Below are 13555 nucleotides of genomic sequence, written 5' to 3'. Positions count from 1 at the left end.
GAAAATAACATGAGCAAAAAAGTACAGAGCCTGTTTGAGGAGAAGCCTAGTGATTCTTAAGTTCTGTTTTATTTCTGTTTTTCTCCTGTTGGTTATAATTTACTATATGTAAATTGCTGTGAATTATAAAATGTACCATTACTTTATAAACCACAAAAAGCTTTTGATTTTAATTTTAAGATGTTTCTTAAATTTAGAATTGTTAAAATGTGAAAGAAAAAAAAACCTTAAATTTTTTTTTAATTGTGGGAAAAATACATATAACATAAAATTTGCCATCTTCGTAATTTTTAAGCATGCAGTAAGTACACTCAACAATGTTGGGCAACCAGCCTCCAGAACTCTTCATCTAGTAAAACAAAAGATCCCTTTCACAATCTAAAACTCTCTTCATAAATTTAGCTGCACGTATCAGAGAGTGAAGTTAAAAGTGGCTTAAATACGATAGTTTATTTTTATCTTATGAAATCCAGAGCCATGTTTCTCTGCAGTCATCTGCCAGTGTTTTCTAGTTTTCTGCTTATCTTTAAAACCGTGACAGGCCCTCAACTGCATGATACAAGATGGAGGTTCAGTAATCCTAATCACATTGCAAGCGGCAGAATTGAGGGAGGAATAAAGAAGGGGCACACTCTCATTAGGGACACTCCCAAAATTGCACACATCACTTTTTTTTCTGATTGGCCGGAACTTAGTAACTTGGCCTTATCTAGCTGCAAGGGAAATAAAGTCTTCTTTCCACGCAGCCATGTGCTAGTTAAAAATGGGGAATTCTGTTACTCTGTAAGAGGAGAATGCATATTGGGGGTAACTAGTATTCTCTGCTAACATACTCATTAAACTTTGTTATTTCTTCTATAAAGCTTGAATAATACAGGTCAGGTCTTTTAACTTTTTTTTTTTTTGGAGTTAGTAACTATGCTCTTAGATTAATTATCAGCAGGGGTCACTATTGAGCAAGTATTTCTTTCTTATTTCCTTTGTTCAAACTATCTCCCGTTTCCCACCCAGATTCTGGGTTTAAAGCTTCTTGAATTGGTTCCCTGGGCCTTGTTTCTGTGCTAAGCATTTAAATTCATTATGTTAGTAAACTAATCCCCAAAATGTGCCAAAGTAAGATTTAAACATTGATCAGAAGGCTAAATTAATCGCAAAAAACGCTTCTGACAATTTAGGAACTCTATTAGGTGATGTAATTACAATTTGTAACAAGTGTTTTCAGAGTTATGTTTTTCAGCTGTGTAATTACAGAAAAACAATTACAGTGTTATACAAACAAGCAATAATAAATGCTAATGTATGACAAACCAAATCTTTATTTAAGTGAATTTTTTTTTTTTTTTTAATTCAAGAATGTCCTATCCCTAGAAGACAGTGTTGCTGTCTCTGTTTGCCTTTTTAGGGGATGATGTCCTACCTTGGAACAAATAATAGAGAAAGGACAATCTAGTTGCTCTCATGTTTTTTCCCTTGATCACATCCTTATAATTGTAGATAGATTATAAAAATAGATAATGATATATCCCCATGTTAATATAAAACCAGATTACTTAAGAATATCAAATGTTTGAAAAGTCACTTCCTCTACAGTTGATTATAGCTTAAATCCTTCATAATTTGTTGTAATTCAGTATAGCCTCCATCTAGTTGGTTTTTACATCCTTTGTATTTTGCATGAGAAACCTAGAGTTTGGATTCAGCTGAAACATTAAAGTATCTAAAACATTGTTTTTGTAAAACATTTATTTTACAAACAATACTGTAAACTGGAGCAGAAGCCATTTGGGTTTCCTAGAAAACATCTAAAATTATTTTGTGCCTACCTCTAGGATTATTTTTAAGCCACCTTGCTGTGCCATTTCAAATAATAAACTATTCTGATTATCTGTTAGAACTGTAATTTCTTGGGTCCTGAGATTCTCGAGCTACTTTATCTGGCCCATTGGTTCTCAAACTTTAGGAAGCATCAGTAACACCTGGAGTGCTTGTTACACTACAGATTGCGCCTCTTTCCTCCATCCCTTCCACAACCCCAGTTCCTGATTCTATAGGTCTGGGGTACAGCCCAAGAATTTGCATTTTTAACGAGGTCCTGCTTGATACTGATACAGCTGGTCAGGTAACTACAGTTTGTGAACTACTTATCCTTCCTTGCAAGCTTGGAGTGCGATACGTATGTGCAGAAGGAAGATGAGGGAAATAGAAGTCTGGACAGATGTCCTGTACACCTGGTGTTGCCTAAATCGTCCCAACATTCTGTATATTCCTTTTGCTTTTCACATACCTACCTTTATGTTCCCACAGAGATAACAGCATTCAGCCTAGATAGACTGAAGCAAGGGGAAAAGTCAGTTGCTGGGTGTGAGTTGTTCCTTTTTATATCTAGAGTTGTAAAAGTCATGTGAACAATATATAGCAGGTCTGTATTTTTAATTAATTTTATTACTATGTATTCAAGTGAGCAAAGTTCCTTAGTAGCTTGGGTTTTTTCTAGCATTTAATAATACTGTGAGTATACAAGATAAGGAGCTTAGGATTTCTAAGATAAAAATGATTATTTTTTACTTTTAGTGGATTTGAGTTGGGTATAGTCTAGTAGATTGGGTGTTTAGTGATACCATGTTTCCCCGAAAATAAGACCTATCCTGAAAATAAGCCCCAGTTAAGATCTAAACGAACTAAAACAGACGTATTTAGTATATTATGACAATGTTCCAGAAGAAGATGACATGACTATATTTGAATAAATGTAGATTGTTGTACATGAAAAAATAAGACATCCTCTAAAAATACGCCCTAATGCGTCTTTTGGAACAAAAATTAATATAAGACCCGGTCTTGTTTTGGGGGAAACACGGTACTATTTTGTACTTAACAAGCTTCGTTTTTTTCGCAAAGATCTCAAGCTAAAGATATATGTTGTGTGCCATCTAACTCAGCAAGGTCTCAATTTTTTATACTTTAGCTATTTTTGCAAGACGTTATTTATGTCATCCACCCTTGATCATTCAGCTTTTTAAATACATAATTCCTTCATTCTTTCCTATAAGTGTACCCAGCAAAGAATGATTATAATAGTGTAGCATCTTAGAAACCTTTTCATTTGAGAAGTTAAACTTGTTTAAGAAGAAATGTGATGGTTTCATTTTGAAAGACTGCCTTATAGAAGAGGAATATGATTTTTTTAATAGCTTCCACCAGTGGGTAGATATTGTAGGAAAGCAGATTATTCTTTGATGTCAGATAATTTCCTAAAACATGTAATTGTCAGGCAGTAGCATTACTTTTATTATAAGATACTGTTTGCTGCACTGAAACTTGGTAGTTTCAGCTTCTATCACCAAGTCCTTTTGTTTTTTTAAAAATCCTTCTTTTCTCCAGTTTTTTTTTTTTTATTTCCACTGCCCCTGTAATCTTGCAGAGACTTGTGTCATCTTTTACTTGAACTATAATTTCAGTATATTCTTATGCTTATCTCCTTGCTACCAGTCTAGAGTTTAATTTCTTTAGGTTTCTCTTCTCCACAGGATTTTTTCAAATTTCTAACCTGGTATACAAGTTTCCTTCATGACCTAACCCCACCATCCACTTAATAGTTCATTCATTAGATTTACTGAGTTCCTGCCATGTATCAGGCCCTATGCTCAACCCTGGAAATATGATGGCAAGCACGAAAGGCATGGTCCCTTCCCTCACAGTGCTTTCCATTTAGCTGGAAGGTAGGTTTCTATAGTTATTAGAAAATACTGATTCTAATTACTCTTTAGATGTCTGAGATTGAGGGGGAAGTACATTCTGTCCACTACTTCCCTATCCCTTCAAGTTTCCCTCCATTACTTGTTATACTTTGAATCATGAAGTGCCAGGACCTACTTGTATGTGTGACTCCATGCTTTTATACATCTTATCTCCCCCTTTTTCCCTAGTTAACTGGCCTGCCTTTAAGATCCAGTTTAGATATCACCTGTGAGCAGAATTAGTTGTTTCATCCTTTGCTCTCATATACCTCTTGTCATTTTTTCTGTAATAATTAGTAAAATATTTGCTTATTTGTGTGTTCTTCATTGTAGAACAAGAGCTTAAGTACAGAGATAACTTACGTCTTCTTTGTATTCGTTGCCTAGAAAAGTACCTGATATTGACAGGGTGTTCAGTAAATGTTCACTGCATGAAGTCAAGTTCATTTCAGCTCTGTATTACTTAATGGCAGGGACTGAACATATTTCAGCATCAATGACATGTACATTTGCTGTTTTAATTGTGCTTTTTATTGGATATAGGTATTTGGGTTTTATTTATTTATTTATTTTAATGTAGCTTGCTAGAGAAGCTCACCGTCATGGTACCCTTTGTGGAGGAAATGGTGGCTTTGTTGAATTTTCCCCCCCTTCTTTTGCCTCCCCCGCCCACTCCAGTTCAAGCCGTCGTTTCTCAGTCTAGTTGTGTAGGACACAGCTCCCTGGCACATGCTGGTATTATGAGCCTTGCGCTGCCCCTTGCTGAGGAAGTCGGTTGCCAGTTGTCGGTTGGCCGCTCACAGCAGCTCATGGCAGCTCTCGGCTGCTGGCCACTCATGATGGCTGCCGGCCACTCACGCTGGCCACCGGCCACTCATGGCAGCACACGGTAGCACACAGCAGCCCATGGGTCTTTGTTGAATTTTGATTAATTTGTTAAATAATCACATCAAGAATGCATATTGTGGTAGTTATGGAGCATCGCTTTTCTGCATGATACATAAAACTCTGAAGAGAATGTTCCCTATTCAGGTTTCTGAGTATCTCCTTGAACAAGTAAATGTGAGTTAGATTTGGGGAATCACCTTACCTTAATGTCATTTTTAAATGGTCATTCTGTAGTGATGTGATTTTAAGCAGGTAAACCTTTTGTAATTGAGTTTCCTTATATGTAAAATTAAGATTAGGGGTAAAATGAAGATTCAATACATTAATACATGAAAAACACTTAAAACAGTACCACACACATAGTGTCATCCTTCTGACTGCTATTAGTTTGTTTTCTCTAAAGGAAGGGAACAAATTAAATGTCTCAAAATTGTTTTTTAATCTAAAGAGTCTCTGAAAATATGACCGACTTATAATACCCACTATACTTACTCACCTCTCTCCTGAGAGGATTACCTCTAAACTGTTGAGTTGAACATAATAAAATGTTAAGTAACACTTGACATAATGATTTTGTTTTTGCAGATGTTCTCAAATAGTGATGAAGCTGTAATCAATAAAAAACTTCCCAAAGAACTCTTATTACGGTAAGTCTAAGTGCTAATTTTATGTTTTTTGTGTGTGTGTGTATATCATATTTATCTATTTAAAACCTTGTAGACTTATTGCTAATTTTTATATATTATAGAATCTGGATTATCTGAATTTGTAAATTTATTGATTCTTTTGTTAAACAATCTTCATATTTTCTAGATATGAATCAAGATTTTGAATGTTTAGTAACAAGTTTCTCCTGCCCAGTTTGTATCTATATATGATTTTATTTACTCAGTTTCCCTTTATCCTATTCTTGTATATAATAAGAAATAGGGATTGTATTTTATTTTGGTATAGTATTGATTTTTCTGAAGAGTGATTCTAACCCATTCCTTCTCCCTGCTTATATTTGCAACATTATATTGCATATACCGAGGTCTGTTTAGAAGAGTTAGCAACCCTGTATTTTAAAGATAAAAAGACAAAAGTTATTTGAAATTCTTTCTTTTCCTGTATTACACTTATGATTGTACCATTCTTATTTTTAATGTGTAAAGACTACATTGGGGGTTACCCATAACATAAAACTTACAGCTCCTGCTTTACATACGTCTGACTTAGGAATCACCTAGGAAGAAACAGGCATCAGAGGAGCTATTTTCAGTGCTCATTGTTTGGGTACCTAATCACACCATTCTTTGTTCACTTATGTGGACTATCATGACTGAGAAAGAAAGGTACATTTTATTTTGCAAATGTTAGAAGTTAACAAGTTACTGTGCTCAGAGGCACCTACTTTTTGCTCTTAGCTGCTTCTGCAATCTAGCCATAAATCAGCCCAATCTCTGCTTCAGGGTGGAAAATTATCTCTGCCCTAAGTGTTGGTAAAGACGAATATTCCTGGCATTACTAAGTATTTGTATGTCTGAGTACTCCACTATATTGCAAGATCCTTGTAAGCAGGGACTATATTCTATAAACCTTTATGTAGTACCTTACACATTGGAGATACTAAGAAAAAAATAATTGAACTGAACTTGAACTGGATTTTTCCATAGAAGCAATGCATATGTACATGCTAGTTTACTATAGTTGAAAAAACAGTCCTAGACTACCGAGAGCCATTGGAGAATGTATTCTGTATATATTGAGTAATATCTTGAATATCCCTCAAATTTCAGCAAAATTTTAGCCATCACTAAAGAGAAATATTTTTTAAATAGGTTATGTTTGTATTATAAACTGAGTACACTAAGACATACTTCAGTTTTTTTATCATGCCATTATTTTGAATATGAAGTATTATTTTGTACTACTGTAGTTTAAGACTCAATAAAATTTAGGGAAATGATTTGACTCTTTGGTAAGTGGCCACACTGTTATGTTTGCATTTTTTCCATGAAACCCAAATTCCTTACTATGGCCTACAAGACTCCTTATGATCTGGCAGGGGAGTGACATGATCTGGTTTATATTTTATTTTGGGGGGTTTATATTTTTAAAGGCTTGGTCTTGGTACTATGTGCCAACCAGATTGAGAGATAGGAGTAGAGAGCAGTAAGAAGGCTATGAAAGAAATCCAGACAAGAGATGAGGGTAACATAGAAAACATTCTCTGTACTTCTTCAGACTGCAGCATTGCCTGCCCCTCTCCTTTCTAGCTTTAGTCACTGTCTCTTTTCTTTTCTTTTCGAGATATAATAGATATATAACATATTAGTTTCAAGTGTACATGATTCAATATTAGTGTATAATGCGAAATGATTACAACAAATCTAGTTAATATCCATCATTACATAGTTACAAATTTTTTTCCTTGTGTTGAGAACTTTTAAGATCTACTCTCTTAACAACTTGCAAATATACAATACAGTATTATTAACTGTAGTCACCATGTCTCCAGTTCCTGTATCACGTCGTATGTGACATCCCTGTGACTTATTTATTTTATAACTGGAAGTTTGTGCCTTTTGACCACCTTCACGCATTTTGCCCCACCCTCCACCCCCTCCCCACGCCACTGGCAACCACCAATCTGTTCTCTGTATCTATGAGTTTGTTTTTTTGTTTTGTTTGTTGTTGTTGTTTATATTCCATATACAAGTGAGATCATACAGAATTTGTCTTGATCTGTCTGACTTGTCTCAAATAGCATAATGCCCTCAAGGTCCGTCCATATTGTCTCAAAAGGCAACATTTCCATCTTTTTTATGGCTGAATATTACATTGTATTATATCACATTTTCTTTATCCATTCATCCATTGATGGATACATAACTCCTAGGTTGTTTCCACATCTTGACTATTGTAAATAATGCTGCAAGAAACATGGGGGTGCAGATATCTTTTTGAGTTAGTGTTTTTGTTTCCTTCAGATAAATACCCAGAAGTAGAATTGCTGGATTATATGGTAGTTCTCTTTTTAATTTTTTGAGGAACCTTCATCCTGTTTTTCATAGTGGCTGCACCAATTTACATTCCCACCACCAGTACACAAGGGTTCGCTTTTCTCCACATCCTTGCCAGCACTTGTCATTTCTTATCTTTTTGATAGTAGCCATTCTAACAGGTGTGAGGTGATATCTCACTGTGACTTTGATTTAGTCACTGTTTCTGACCTCACGCTAATAGCTGTCCGTAAGCTATAAAGTCTGTCGTTGCCAGATAGTATTGTGAGGGATATTGGATGAAGAGGAATTCCTGTATCAACCAGATTTTGCTACCACAAAAACTCCTAAATCTCAGAGGCTTTTTTTCTTACCGTTATATCAGGTTGGCTCTTGCTGTCTTACTGGGTCGACTTTGGGTCTGTTGCACTTAGCTTCTCATCCCTAGAAGACTAAAAGAGCAGCCTGTATCTGAGGCTGAGGGCAGGTGCACAGGAGACCCAGGTCGATCACCTAAGTGATTTTAAAGCTTCTGCTTAGATGTGGCATATATCATGTCCACTTAAATTTCATTGCCTAAAGCAAATCACATATCCAAGCCTAACACTGATGGGGTGGGGAATTATATAAGAGAGAGCATATGTGAATATATGTGAACAGTACTACAATTTACCATATATACACACACCCAGATATAAATCTTCTCTCCTTAATTCTGCCTTCTCTCCTCACTCTTCAGCATCAGTTACAGTGAAAAGTTATATAACTCCACGCAAGCACTACCTTTGCCACTTAGGTTAGCTCACTACCATGCGAGGGTTTGCTTGTGGGAAGAAAAGTTAGGAGTATGTGGCTCTTTTTCTAGGGTGTGGAAAAGAGTAGTCATGAGTTGAGAGGTTTGAAAAAGGGGGAGATTGAAGGATAGTATGTGCCTGACTTCTCAAGTTGGAATACTGGAGATATTTTTTTCATAGCAGCATTTTTATAAATGAGAATTTGGTTCTAATTTATATGTGTTCTATTGGAACTGACCCTTGTGTACATTGTAGTTTAAATTGGCTGCTTTCTAAGGTAAGTAGGGAACCTAACTAGCACATATGATACGACTTTTGTGAGGAAATGAGCTTGAGTTCCAAGCAATCGATTCTGTACTTACCGATGGGAACAAATCCCTTCCTAAATTGGAGACAGAGTAAAATTGATATCCTGGGAAAGAAGGAAATGATTTGACACCATGAAACATACTACTTATAAATGCATTTAAGTGTATAAAACATAGATTTTGTTTAAACCATTAAAGACAAATAGAAAAGATGCTTCTTGATATCTTTGACATTACCCTAAACATATAACAGTAGATCAGTATAAATATTAATACATTCAATCTGGAGTATTTATAATTTACTGAAATTCATTGAATGTGTTATTTCCTTAAAAAGTTTAAATTTTGTTTAAAGTAAATAGCACATGACTAGAAACAGTAGGTGCCCCTTGGAAGGGAAACTGGGTAATTGGAAGATAGGAATAGAAGAAAAGATTACTTTTCATTAGGCTTTTCTGTATCTTTTAGATGTTCTTATTTTAACTCTTCATTTTGGAATGTCATACTTTACCAAGTTGCAACAATAATACAAAGAATTTTGAGACTACCCTTCTCCAAGAATTAATATTTTATATAATTAAACAATATAGTTATCAAAATCAGGAAATTAACATCGATACAGTACTATTAACTAATCTACAGACCTTATTCAGATTCCTCAGTTGTCCCAGTAACATCTTTTTTCTGGCCCAGGATTCAGTCCAGAATTACGTGTCTCATTAAATTGTTGTGCCTGCTTTGTTTCATTTAATCTGGGACAGTCCCTTAGTTTGTCTGTCTTTCATAATCTTGGTATTTTTGAAGAGTACTGGTCAGTTATTTTATAGAATCTCCCTCAATCTGGCTTTGTCTGATGCTTCCTTGGATTAAATTTAGGTTATGCATTTAGGCACGTACACTACAGAAACTGTGTTGTGTCCTTCTCCACGTATCGTAATGGGAGGCACATAATGTCCTATGCTTATGACTGGTGATGTTAACTTTGCTCATTTAGTTAAGATAGTGTCTGTTTCTCCACTGTGAAATTATTTTTCTTCATTATGGATAAGTATCTTGTGGGGAGAGATGTTGAGACTTATGTAAGTGTTCTGTTAAAATGCACTTGAATAAATATACAACATTTGGTGTGGTTAGATTTTAAGTTACATGTTACATCATTCAATTCAACATTTATTATTAACCTACAAGGAGAACAATTGTGTTGTTAGGACCATACTATTTCCTTGTAAATGCAAGGCCATAGCCAAGTTACCCGTGAATTAAGCAAGTGTGCTTGTTTCCTTTAGCTTTAACTTACTTACTGATTCTCTTCCTTCCCTTCTGAAACAGTTTATTATTAATGCTGTAGCAAGCTGGAATCTACTGTTTGCATAATGTGAAGTTCAGTTCGCAGGGTTGACAGCACTCTCTTTCAGAGCAGAGCCACATGCATTTATTTAGGAGGACCTCTGGAAAAATGAATGTCAGTGTTTATAAGACAAAGAGTCTTAGTGTTTTCTAAGAGCTACTTATAAAGTGACTTGTTTCTCAAAGATTTCTTCTGAGGATGATATAACTAAAAATGACATGAGGGATAAGATTGCTTGAGCCCACACATGCCCTTTTAGCTATAAAACAAAGTACAGTTTCAGAATGAGGATTATTATTACTTATAAGAATCTAAAATTTTGTCATTGTTTTTTCAACTGTTAGAGGTATTGGGACTTAATTGTCATGTCATATATATGTGTGAGTTGGTAGGAGATGAACTTTGTGAACTTGCATGGAAGGAATGAGTTGGCTGGGATTTTTTCTTTTTTTTTTGGTCTATAATAGATAATCATGCTGTGTTGAGGGTCCCCAGGACCACCCCTAGGTTTGGTAATTTACTGGGAGGATTCACAGGACTCAGCATATTGTCATACTCATGGCTGTGATTTATTACAGGGAAAGGATACAAAGCAAAGTTAGTAAAGGGACAAGGTGCATGGGGCGAAATAGGAAACCAGGAGTCAGCTTCCAAGAGTCCTTTCCCAGTGGACTCACACAGAATGCACTTAATTCCTCCAGCAACAAGTTGTGACAACATAAGTAAAAATGTCTACCAGGGAGGCTCATTGAGCAAGTAGGGGGAATTCTACCAAAATCCAAGTTCTCAGATGCCATCCAAGGACCAATATTACTAGCAGGCTTTTCTAAGGATAGGCCTGCTGTGTTAACTCTTCTCTGCACACATGCGATTTCATATTTGATATGAGGAAGCTTACAACATTGATGATTTCTAGTAGCTTTTCATTCAGTTTAATTACTACGCATTCAGGATAGATGGTGTGTGTGTGTGTTTCCTTTTTAAAGGCATAATGGTTAATAAGAACATGGACTCTGGAATCTAACTCCCTGGATTCTGTCATTTCCTAACTGAAAATTTAGGATTTCAGTACCTGCCTCTTTGGGTTATCATAAGGATCAAAAGGGTTGATAAATGTAAAGTGCTTAGAAGAGTGCCTGCCACATACATAGTAAGTACTATAAAAATGTGACGTTTATTACTATTAGTTCTATTTTTACCCATAGACCATAAAATGATGTGATCAGGTTCTAAGATTCCCAAAAGTGATCGTCTCGCAGCTTTGAGGTGCAAGTTGGCAGATGTTCCTAAGTCAAAGAACAGAAAATCTTACTCTTATCTAACATTTAGTTTTCTGGCCTTTTCAATTACCCAGAACAAAGCAATGAAACAGAAAGTAAGCAGAAAGATCAAATGTGCATTTTACTCAGAGAGTGCCTGCCAGTCATTTCTTAGGCCCTATTTACTCTTTTTTTTATTTTCTTTAGCCACAGTTCATTCAAATTTGATTATGAGTTGTGGTAAATAAAATGGGATCAGAGAGTAATGCTGATAGAGGGCCCACTGAGTTTTAAGATGTGTCAATCCGACAATAAGGGAGAATATATAAAAACTGATAAATAGAAACATTAAAAATCATTATAGTACAGGGCTGTTTCTTTAGTGAAAAGACAAACAGGTTTTAGTCATCCTTGAGGGTTTCACTGTATAGGATGACAGTTCTTTATGAAAGCCATGAGGTATTAAAATAATTAAATTATATTCCCTTAAAGCTTTTTCTCGGGGGTGGGAGAAGGGTTCAAGTGATATATTTTATTAAATACCAAGAAAAGTAAGTCAGCACGATTTGTTTTATACTGATTTTTAGCAAAAATAGTTTATTATAACTGTTATAAACATTTATTTTTTTGGTATAACATATGCATGATGTTTATTGTTGCAATTAATTTGTGTTTACTGTTGTAATTAATCTATATATTTTCTTTGATGAGAGAATTAAAAAATGCATATTTTATTTTGTATTAGCAGCCAGATGCTAAAATCAAGGTTTAAGAGTTAGCACAGACCTCATTGCTGTACTTTGTATTCCTTCAACTTTATTTTTTAAAAACTCTGTTTTTTAAAGACTTTATTTTTGTAGGACACTTTTAGGTTTATAACAAAGTTGAGAGCAAGGTACAGAAATTTCCCATGTGCCTCCTGCATCATGCTGCATATCCTCCACCATTATCAGCATCACTCCCCAGAATGGGGCTTGCTTTTTTTTTTTTTTAATAACCAAGGTTGAACCTGCATTAATTGACACATAATCATCCAAAATCCATATTTGTGTTAGGGTTCACCTCTGGTGTTGTAGATAGTCTGTGGGTTTGGACAAATGTATAATGACATATATCCATCATTAGAATATCATGCAGAGTGTTTTTACTGCCCTAAAAATCCTGTGTGTTCTGCCTATTTATCTCTTTTCCCTATCACCCCTGGCCACCACTGATCTTTTTGTCATCATAGTTTTGCCTTTTCCAGAATGTCATAGAGTTAGAATCCCCTTAAGCCTTAATATAGGAGCAGAACATTTACTAGGGACCTGTAACGTACCAGGTATTATGTTGGATATAGAAATAAGCAAGAGTCACTGTCCTCAAGAAGCTCACTGAGTAGTAAAAGAAAACAGACAGCAAAATAATCAATACAGAGATATAATGGAGGTTTGCCTAGAATATTACAGCAAACTCACATGTAGGATTTAAAAACCAACATTGGAGAGTTTAGAAGATGCTTCCAAGGAAGTGAGACATACTTCATGGGTAAGTAGTGACTAACGAGACAGAGAAGGGGAGTGCGGGAGAGGGACATCTGGGAGATTGTTGTTTCCTCTTTGGACAGAGGCAAAGGGTCTTTGATTCAGATTATATTACAAGATTTGAGACTCAAGTGTTTTTGGGTTTTGTTTGTTTTCTTTTCATAATATATAGTATTGTAGTTTAGGATTTTTCCCCCCTAAGGTTTGCCTGACAAGTTTACCATCATTTGTAATATTGTTTATCTTGGAGAATTTCCAAACTTTGCACATACAGCCCATTAGAAAATGGGATGCTGCCTGTCTATTATAGCTTGTTTCTCTATAATTTCCATTTGCTGTTTTAATGTTGCCAAGCTTAATATTCCATTGCCTGGAGGAACAAAACTTAAAGATACTCTGAGGAGTAAATTGGGTGTTTCATTTTAGCTCTGTCAGGGGGAGACTTCAGGCCTTGTTTGGCCCCAAATTTTCTTAGCCAGTAGCAAGCAGCTCTATGCTGCCTTGATGTGGCAGTGATAGACTATTAATAAGATACATATTAGACACACCGCCTCAGTGTATGTCCTGTATATACGTGTACACACAGAGTTGTTTGTGTTTTGAGATTAGAGCTATCTGGCTATGTGAGGATACTAATTTTTTTCAAGTCCTTTTTGTCTTTCTACCATTAAACATTCTAACACCAGGAGCTCCCTCCAGGCTCAGCTTGATATT

General features: G+C 35.5%; 1 protein-coding gene across 4 annotated transcripts in view; it reads left to right on the top strand.

Moving 5' to 3' along the window:
- The window catches only part of FBXL20 (F-box and leucine rich repeat protein 20), a 99037-nt gene that overhangs the window by 40556 nt on the left and 44926 nt on the right, over positions 1-13555 (top strand). For all 4 annotated transcript variants that reach the window (XM_019747614.2, XM_074319444.1, XM_019747615.2 and 1 more), the window contains exon 2: positions 5211-5272. In XM_019747614.2, coding sequence (XP_019603173.1) covers positions 5211-5272 — 62 coding nt within the window. The remainder of the gene's footprint in view (positions 1-5210; positions 5273-13555) is intronic.

Source organism: Rhinolophus sinicus, linkage group LG15 (genome assembly GCF_036562045.2).
Source record: "Rhinolophus sinicus isolate RSC01 linkage group LG15, ASM3656204v1, whole genome shotgun sequence".
Lineage (NCBI taxonomy): Eukaryota > Metazoa > Chordata > Mammalia > Chiroptera > Rhinolophidae > Rhinolophus > Rhinolophus sinicus.
This window is presented reverse-complemented; position numbering and strand designations above follow the sequence as displayed.